This window comes from Somniosus microcephalus, unplaced genomic scaffold (assembly GCF_052327205.1).
Source record: "Somniosus microcephalus isolate GS21.2 unplaced genomic scaffold, FLI_Smic_1.0 unresolved_chr4, whole genome shotgun sequence".
Classification (NCBI taxonomy): Eukaryota; Metazoa; Chordata; class Chondrichthyes; order Squaliformes; family Somniosidae; genus Somniosus; species Somniosus microcephalus.
The window spans coordinates 18,387,105-18,396,824 of NW_028225182.1; the positions used below are offsets into that span (position 1 = coordinate 18,387,105).

At 45.4% G+C, this 9,720-nt stretch overlaps 1 protein-coding gene across 1 annotated transcript; it reads left to right on the plus strand.

Moving 5' to 3' along the window:
• The first annotated feature begins 695 nt into the window (after positions 1 to 695).
• LOC147089993 (putative G protein-coupled receptor 139) lies at positions 696 to 3,192 on the plus strand. The gene has a single exon (XM_085977105.1). It carries the CDS (start codon positions 768 to 770, stop codon positions 1,584 to 1,586), a length of 819 nt encoding a protein of 272 aa, XP_085833231.1. The 5' UTR covers positions 696 to 767; the 3' UTR covers positions 1,587 to 3,192.
• The last annotated feature ends 6,528 nt before the right edge of the window (positions 3,193 to 9,720 follow it).

A 9,720-nucleotide genomic window follows, 5' to 3' on the forward strand; every position in this document is an offset into this window, starting at 1 on the left:
GAACTGCAGTCGTTTTACTTCCAGCAATTCCTTTGTTCCTATTATGAAGATTACAAACATTGGATGGCCAGGCTGGGTTTGTACCATTGTACAGATGCGCTCAATGTCTTGGACAATTGACTATAGTCCATCTATGAGCACAGAGACTGGGTGTTGTCAACTTAGGATCCCATTCTAAGAGCACCATCGATTCTTGCACTCCTCTTCATCCCAATCCTCTTTTATCACATCCCCATTTCGGGACATTAAGTTCAGTTGAATCACCCCAACAACTTAGTCACACCCTCTTCAATTCAAACCTGCAAACGTCCCACCTTTTCCTTCTCCCATTGGCTCATGTGTAGGTGAACTTCCACTTCCCGATTGGTTCCTTTGGCATGTATTCTAAAATCAGTTTATGTTTCAAATAATGTTTCATTCGATCCCGTTGCACCATTTATTTAACGATGCATTACTGATTGCTCTGATTGCAAACAACATCTCCATGAAGCCCTGTCACAGATAAAATATTCAGGTTCCATCACTGGAAGAAAAGTAAAAAGCAAAATGCTTGGCGCATTTCATGTTACTGTGAAGAACGAAAAAGTAACTGTTATATAACCTACAACGTTATTTGATCGGAAACGCATCAAACTACTGTATGCATTCATTGTCAGGAGAATAATTTCCCTATTTTCCTCTTGCTTACAGTTAACGTAGTGACGATTGCGATTCTGTCTCGGGGAAACTGTGGTCTCTCCAATTGTGTCACTCGCTACCTGGTGTCCATGGCAGCAGCGGATCTACTGGTCGTTATCCTCGATCTGATACTGAGGCAGATTCCAATTGTTTATCGGGATCAATTTATTTTTCTGTTGCACGTGAAAGTTTGTAATATACATGCTGTCCTGCTTTATGCTGCCACAGACTGTTCTGTCTGGTTCACCGTCGCTTTCACCTTTGATCGATTTGTGGCCATTTGTTGCCAGAAGCTGAAATCGAAATATTGCACTGAGAAAACGGCGGCTGTGGTTCTAGGAACAGTGACTGTGCTGAGCTGTTTGAAGAACATTTCATGGTATTTTCAATATTTACGTGAATATTGGCTTTCTAACAGCCCCTGGTTTTGCCGTGTGAAACCCACTGTATCTCGCTCGCTGGTCTGGGCCGTGGTTGAATTAATGCATTATATTTTAACACCATTTACTCCATTTCTTTTGATTCTACTGTTCAATGCATTGACCATCAGATACATTTTAGTGGCCAGCAGAGCCCGCAGCAGACTGCGGAGTCAGAGCAGTGGCGAGAGTCCCAGTGACCCAGAGATGGAGAGCCGAAGGAAATCCATGATTGTACTGTTTCTTATATCGGGGAATTTCATACTGCTGTGGGTGGTGTTCATGGTTTGTTCTATAATGAGACGATTTGATTACTTGGGATATCCTGTTTCTCTGCCCACATTTGTACCAGAAATCGGCTTCATGCTCCAGCTCCTGAGTTGCTGCACAAACACTTTTATTTATGCAATTACCCAGAGGAAATTCAGAGGGGAGTTGCAGAACGGAGTTAAATATCCCCTCGAAAAGATGGTCAAATTAATTCGGTGACAATTCTAATATTATCATGTATTTTGTCATCTATCCTGTACAACTCACTTTTCGGGTATTTAAAATTCATTATATTTTCTCAAGCATTTCACAATCTGCTCGAATCTTAAAAGTAAGCTCACATTATAGTTCGCACCTTGCTGTCATTTTCCCAGGAGTAGGACCCAGACATGGGTTATTTAGAGCTGTGGTTTGAGCAGATGCTTGCCCAAGAGCAGTTTGCTGCTTTAGACAGTCATGTGCTGAGCTCATACTCCAGGGTTATTTTGGGAATCACCGATTTTTACATAGAAGATAGGAGCAGGAGTAGGTCATTCAGCCCATCGAGCCTGCTCTGCCATTCAATGCGATCATGGCTGATCATCCAAGTTCAGTACTGGGTCCCTGCTTTCTCCCAATGCCCCTTGATCTCTTTAGCCTTAAGAAATATATCCAACTCCTTTTTGAATATATTTAATGAATTGGCCTCTACTGCCATTCTGTGGTATATGAATTGGCCTCTACTGCCTTTCGTGAATATTTCTCCACACTATACCATTAGTTTGCAATATCCCGTCAATCATTGAGTGCTTAGTACCTCAGTGTTGAAAATGTTTCTGATCTCTGCTGGTCTTTGAAGGAAGATTTGTCGAAAATCTTATCAGACACAGGAAATACATCAAGGCAGCCAGAAGACTATGAAGGATATTAATCTCTGCACCTTCACTGAGGCAGATAGAGAAAAGGAATCGATGACTGTACATATATTTCCCATCACCACCCCGTTCAGTAGCCTAAATCAGTTCTTTATGTTTGTAACAGTTTCCATGCAGATGTTGAACTGATTACGCCAAGCATATTCTATCACGCCCAGTGTTCCGTATGTTTTACCTGTTGTTCAATAAAGCAGATTGTGAATAGAACTAACAGTAAATTTTCCCAGTGATAAATATTTCCACAGTTGGGTAGACTGTAAGAGATCTAGGCCAGATCAGAAGGGAATGTATTTGCTACAGTTAGGGTCCCGGTTTAGCATTCTCCAATTTCCCAGTGTAGCACACTCCCGGGTCCCGGTACCGCACAATCCTGGGTCTCCGTACATCACTCTTCAGTATCCCGGTACAGCATATTCACGGGTGCCAGCACAGCACTTTCCCTTGTCCCAGTGCAGCACACTCTCGGGTCTACTATGGCCCTCTCCCTTGTCCAGGTACAGCAAACTCCCTGGTCCTGGTACAGCACTCTCCCTTGTCCCAGTGCAGCTCGCTCTTGGGTCTCAGTACAACAATCTCACTTGTCCCGGTACAGCAGACTCCATGGTCCTGGCACAACAAAGTGACGGGACCAGTTACAGCGCAATCCCGAGTTCCCATGCAGCGCTCATAATATAAAGACCACTGGTTATCGAACTCTGGAAGAAGCAGGTGTCCAGACCCCGTACTGGAGTGACTGTTTTAACTGAACGGCAGTAGCCATCATCAGCAGATCCGAATTATCAACAGTTTACAGTTTTGGATAAGGCTTGTATTCTATGTAAATCAATTGCAGTGTATTGTCAAAACTAACGTTAAACCATCATTATGAATTCATGTTGATTTCTCATCAATATAACCCACCTGGGAGACAATCATTCCACCATCTGTGTTGTTATTTGTGTCAAAGTTCAAAAATAGCCTTTGATATCAATAATCCAGTAACGGATATTCTGCCAGTTATTTTAATCCACCAGTGTTTGTAAAGCTTGTGTTCAATGGGTTAATAACAGGCGTGTTCAATGGGTTAATACACTGACTTTTAAATTGGGATCATACCAGTCTTGCAAAAGCGGATTGGGGAAAGTAAATCAGACAGAATGGAGGTTCACATCATAATTCCCCAGAAAGTGATCACGGATTAACAACCTCAATCTTCCACTTTCAATCATCCTGTAGTTCCAGTAAAGATATATGTGCTGACGACTAATGTAGTGATTATGTTACTGGAATAGTATTTCAAGGGTTAGAACCAATTAGTCCGAGAGCATCAAACTATTGGGGCCGAGAGTCATGAGTTCAAGTTACTGTTCACCTTTTGTTTCTGTCTGTAGTCGGCCTCTCCGTTAGTTCTCACTGGGGCCACAACAGATAGAAGGAGAGAGTTAGTGAGACCGGTGCAAACTCAGTTACATTTCTGTCTCTTCCCTGTGGATGAACAATCCGAAGCCTGATGATTGCTCTTTTCTGCACATGTGGTTTTTGTGTTTGTGCAAGAATGATATTTCAAGCCAGGCATTCCCATTGAGTTCCTTCCAGTGTTTGTTGCAGTCGATTGGTCCAGAATGGCATCACGTGTCTATGATTTTAGCAAAATCTGTTTGTAGTGAGATGAAGCAGAGGATGTGAAAGAAGCTGAAAGTGGAAGTGCAGGTATTAGTTTCACCAAGGGGACAGGACCCACTTCCACAGCAAGGCCCTCTCACCCGAAGATTATTTCCATCAGCGTGGGAGAGTTCACCGTGTGCGGCTCTAGTGGTGCAATCGGTCAGCGCGTGTTACACATATGGCAGCACAGCCTCGGGAAATGCTGAGCTTCCACCCTCACTTAGAGAAACCAATCCTTTTACTTCTGATCATTTGGACTGAAGTTCAAGTTACAATTATTATGGTTCACAAGTATCTACTTATTAGTGTTGCCTTTCTGGCACTTCGGTTCCTCCGGCACACCGTGTTACAGCAGCAGAGAAGAGCTTTAAGGCAACGCTTTAGTAATAATTGTTTATAGGAGAGATTGTGGCCGATTTGACGAGAATTGACGGGGTAAAAGGACCGACAAGTGATCATTAAACCTGAAGGACAAAACACTCAATTCTTGTTTTAGTGAAGCAGTTATGCATCGGTTTGAAGTGTCGAGTAGGGGATGTGGGCGATGTTGCCCAGTGTCCTGGTGTAACAGGTACATTTACTCAGCTCACAGTTGCTAACACATCCCGCTGTTTTGCTCACGGTGAAACGGGAGCATGCGGATTAGTGAACTGCTGGTTCGAATGTCATCATGTGCACGCCGACTTGCCGCCTGGTTTGATATTGCGACATTGTTTCTGGATGGGCTGTTCATTATTCGTGCAAGAATAAATATGCACAGCTGATAATACAAAACCTCAGGCTGATTGGAACACCAGAGCTCCCCGTTCCATACCACCATAAACTCCATTTAACTGCAGTGGGCCCCGATCTTCTAACTACCCCACACCCATCATTTCCCAGCCTTCTAACTCAGATTGCAAAGCTCCATAGTTCTCGCTCCTTTGTTTGAAGCTCGAGAGCTCACATGTTCCTTTGTCCTTCTCTTCCGTGATGACGCGGTCTTCCTCCCTGATAATGACTACATGGGAGTGTTTTCATTAAACCGTGCTTTTCCCACTGTAACCTTAATATAAGAATCTAAGGGAGAAATATTCAGTTCTTCTGAATTTGTATGTGGGCCAGGTGGGACAATGGGTGAAAAGTGTGATAAATTAACTAACTTACGTGTGTCAGTTGTCATGTCCACAAACCGACCATTCGGGACTCAAAACACTTTTTTACCATTTGCATTTCTGGACATTTCTTATCAAAGTGTGCAATGGCTTATTGCAAAACAATACCTGTAAACATAAATCCTCTCCTAGAAGGGATGCTGATGCCTATACCACCATAGCACTCTGCCCAAGATCGATCGAGGCATCGTTGCCTGACCAAAAAAATAATTTAGAATCTCCAAAATGGAGCTGTTCCCTATCAGCTGAGATATACACCCAATAGCTTGAGCTGTTATTGTCAGATATCTAACACAATGTTCCACTAATCTAATTGATTTTTTTGATGAAGTAACAGGGAGGTTCGATGAAGGTGTCTACATGGATTTTAGGAAGGCGTTTGAACAAGTACCACATAGAAGGCTGGTGAACAAAATTGTGGCTGCTGAAATACGTGGATCAGTGGCAGCTTGGATAAGCAATTGGCTTAAGGACAGAAAACAGCGAGTTGTGGTAAATGGCTGTTTTTCAGTTTGGAGGATGGTAGACAGTGGTTTTCCCCAAGGGTCAGTGCTGGGGCCACAGCTTATTTTGATATATATAAATGACCTCGATATTGTAATACAAAATAGAATGTCTAAATTTGCTGATGACACAAATTTAGGGGTGTGGCAAACAGTGAGGATGATACCAATCGAATTTAACATGACATAGAAAGGCAACAGAATGGGCAGACAAGTGGCAGATGGAATTTAATACAGAGAAGTGTGAGGTGATGCATTTTGGCAGAAGGAACAGGGAGAGGCAATATAGTCATCGGACAGTTTTAAAAAGTGTGCAGGGGCAGAGGGACCAGGGAGTTAATGTGCATAGGTCCCTGAAGATGACGACATACGACATATTGAGAGAATGGTTAGCAAAGCCTATGTGATCTTGGGTTTCATAAATCGAAGTATTCAGTACAAATGTAGAGAAGTTATGCTGAACCTTTATAAAGTGCTGGTTAGGCCACAACTGGAGTATTGTTTCCAGTTCTGGTCAAAACACATTAGGAATGATGTGATGGCCCTTGAGAGGATGCAAAGGAGATTTACCAGAATGGTTCCTGGGATTGGTGATTTTAGCTACAAGGTCAGGTTGGAGAAGCTGGATTTGTTTTCATTAGAGCAAAGGAGGTTGAGGGGTGATTTGATTGAGGTGTACAAGGTTATGACGGGTTTGGCTAGGCTAGACGGGAAAAGGCTGTTCCCACTAGTTCATGGTACAAGAACGGGGGGAAACTGATTTAAGATTTTGGGCAAGAGATGCAGGGTGGATGTGAGGAAAAACTTTTTTGTGCAGCAAGTGATGAGGACCTGGAACTCGCTGCCGACGGAAGTGGTGGAAGCGGAGACACTCAATGCTTTCAAGGGGAGACTGGATAGGCACTTGGGGGAAATAAACTTGCAGGGCTACGGGGATAGAGCGGGGGAATGGTACTGACTGGATTGCTCTACAGAGAGCTGGCACGGACTCGTTGGGCCCAATGGCCTCCTTCTGTGCCGTTATGACTCTATGACTTATGACTCTATGCTGCCGCTTGGAATTACCCAGTCACATAAAATATCTAGCCCGTGGTCACCGTGACAGCCACCGTCAGAGTCCTCCCTGTCAATGAAATGGCTGAAGGTCCGGCTCTGACAGATGGTAAAGATTTCAGATGACCGCATTATAAATTATAATCCCTGCACAGAGGTGCAGAGTTCATCCTGTGCAGTCGCTTCATGCCGAGGATTGCATACCAGCACTGATCTCTCTATGCCACCTCCAGTAAGTGCAGACTGCAATGACTGTCCAGTGAACCAGCCGTTGGTTCTATGTAGGTTTTGCACAATTGGAGTTTCTTAGCGGAACACTGTGGCTCAGAGACTGAGTAAAACTTGTGTGTGAAGCTCCTCTACTGAAATAAAAATGAAGTGTTAATAAACTGAAAAATTGTAGACTCAACATGAATTGATTGAATATAAAGGTCAAGTATCTCCCTCCCACCTTACTTCAATTTGGATCTGCTATCCAACACGGGATGGTGGAGAAAGGTGGGGAAATCAGCCAAGGGACCTACACTTGCCCACACACTAGTGATCCATGCTAGAAAGTGCGTTTGAGAGAGTGTGAGGGAGAGAAAGTGTGCACATGTGTGTATATTTTATAATAATGCTGATAGTACACTCTCTCACCAGTGGAGGCACTGCAGTGTTAGCTGCCGCTCAGTGTTACTGCAATCCGATTTGTAAATTTATTTCAAATTGGACAAGTTCAAGACACTGACTAGAAAAATTACATGCTGTGATCTCAGTGACAAGAACAGTCCAGCCCTGTGATCACAGTGACCAGATACAGCCCAGTCCTGTGATCTCAGTGACCAGAAACAGCCCAGTCCTGTGATCTCAGTGACCAGACACAGCCCAGTCCTGTGATCTGAGTGACCAGAAACAGCCCAGTCCTGTGAGCTCAGTGACCAGATACAGAACAGTCCTGTGGTCTCAGTGACCAGATACAGCCCAGTCCTGTGATCTGAGTGACCAGAGGCAGCCCAGTCCTGTGAGCTCAGTGACCAGAAACAGCCCAGTCCTGTGATCTCAGTGACCAGATACAGCCCAGTCCTGTGATCTGAGTGACCAGAAACAGCCCAGTCCTGTGAGCTCAGTGACCAGATACAGAACAGTCCTGTGATCTCAGTGACCAGATACAGCCCAGTCCTGTGATCTGAGTGATCAGAAACAGCCCAGTCCTGTGATCTCAGTGACCATAAACAGCCCAGTCCTGCGATCTCAGTGACCAGAAACAGCCCAGTCCTGTGAGCTCAGTGACCAGATACAGAACAGTCCTGTGATCCCTGACAATAAACAGCCCAGTCCTGTGATCTCAGTGACCAGAAACAGCCCAGTCCTGTGCTCTCAGTGACCAGAAACAGCCCAGTCCTGTGATCTCAGTGACCAGAAACAGCACAGTCCTGGGATCTCCGTGACCAGAAACAGTCCAGTCCTGTGATCACAGAGACCAGAAACAGATCAGTCCTGTGATCTCAGTGACCAGAAACAGCCCAGTCTTGTGATCTCAGTGACCAGAAGCAGCCCAGTCCTGTGATCTCAGTGACCAGAAACAGCCCAGTCCTGTGATCTCAGTGACCAGAAACAGCCCAGTCCTGTGCTCTCAGTGACCAGAAACAGACCAGTCCTGTGATCTCAGTGACCAGAAACAGCACAGTCCTGGGATCTCCGTGACCAGAAACAGTCCAGTCCTGTGATCACAGAGACCAGAAAGAGACCAGTCCTGTGATCTCAGTGACCAGAAACAGTCCAGTCCTGTGATCTCAGTGACCAGAATCAGCCCAGTCCTGTGATCTCAGTGACTAGAAACAGCCCAGTCCTGTGAGCTCAGTGACCAGATACAGAACAGTCCTGTGATCCCTGACAATAAACAGCCCAGTCCTGGGATCTCAGTGACTAGAATCAGCCCAGTCCTGGGATCTTAGTGACCAGAAACAGCCCAGTCCAGTGATTTCAGTGATCAGAAACAGCCCAGTCCTGTGATCTCAGTGACCAGAAACAGCCAAGTCCTGTGATCTCAGTGACCAGAAACAGCCCAGTCCTGTGATCACAGTGACCAGAAACAGCCCAGTCCAGGGATCTCAGTGACCAGAAACAGCCCAGTCCTGTGTTGTCAGTGACCAGAATCATCCCAATCTTGTGATCTGAGTGCTTAGAAAGAGCCCAGTCCTGTGATCTCAGTGACCAGAAACAGTCCAGTCCTGAGATCCCAGTGACCAGAAACAGCCCAGTCCTGTGACCTCAGTGACTAGAAACAGCCCAGTCCTGTGATCTCAGTGACGAGGAACAGCCCAGGCCTGTGATCTCAGTGACTAGAAACAGCTCAGTCATGTGATCTCTGTGAGCATTAGCAGCCCAGGCCTGTGATCTCAGTGACCAGAAATAGCCTAGTCCTGGGATCACAGTAACCATAAATAGCCCAGTCCTGTGATCTCAGTGACCATAAACAGCCCAGTCCTGTGATCTCAGTGACCAGAAAGAGCACAGCCCTGTGATCTCAGTGACCATAAACAGCCCAGTCCTGTGATCTCAGTGACCAGAAACAGCCCTGTTTTGTGATCTGAGTGACCAGACAGAGCCCAGTCCTCTGATCTCAGTGTCTAGAAACAGCCCAGTCCTGTGACCACAGTGTCCAGAAACAGCCCAGTCCTGTGATCTCAGTGACCAGAAACAGCCCAGTCCTGTGATCTCAGTGACCAGAAACAGCCCAGTCCTGTGATCTCAGTGACCAGAAACAGCCCAATCCTGTGATCTGAGAGACCAGAAATAACCCAGTCCTGTTTTGTCAGTGACCAGAAACAGCCCAATCCCGTGATCTCAGTGACCAGAAACAGCCCAGTCCTGTGAACTAAGTGACCAGAAACAACCCAGTCATGTGAACTCAGTGAACAGAATCAGCCCATTTCTGTGATCTCAGTGTCGAGGAACAACCGAGTCCTGTGATCTTAGTGACCAGAAACAGCCCTGTCCTGTGTTGTCAGTGACCATAAACAGCCCACTCCTGTGATCTCCATGACCAGAAGCATCCCAGTCCTGTCATCTCAGTTACCAGAAACAGACCAGCCCTGTGATC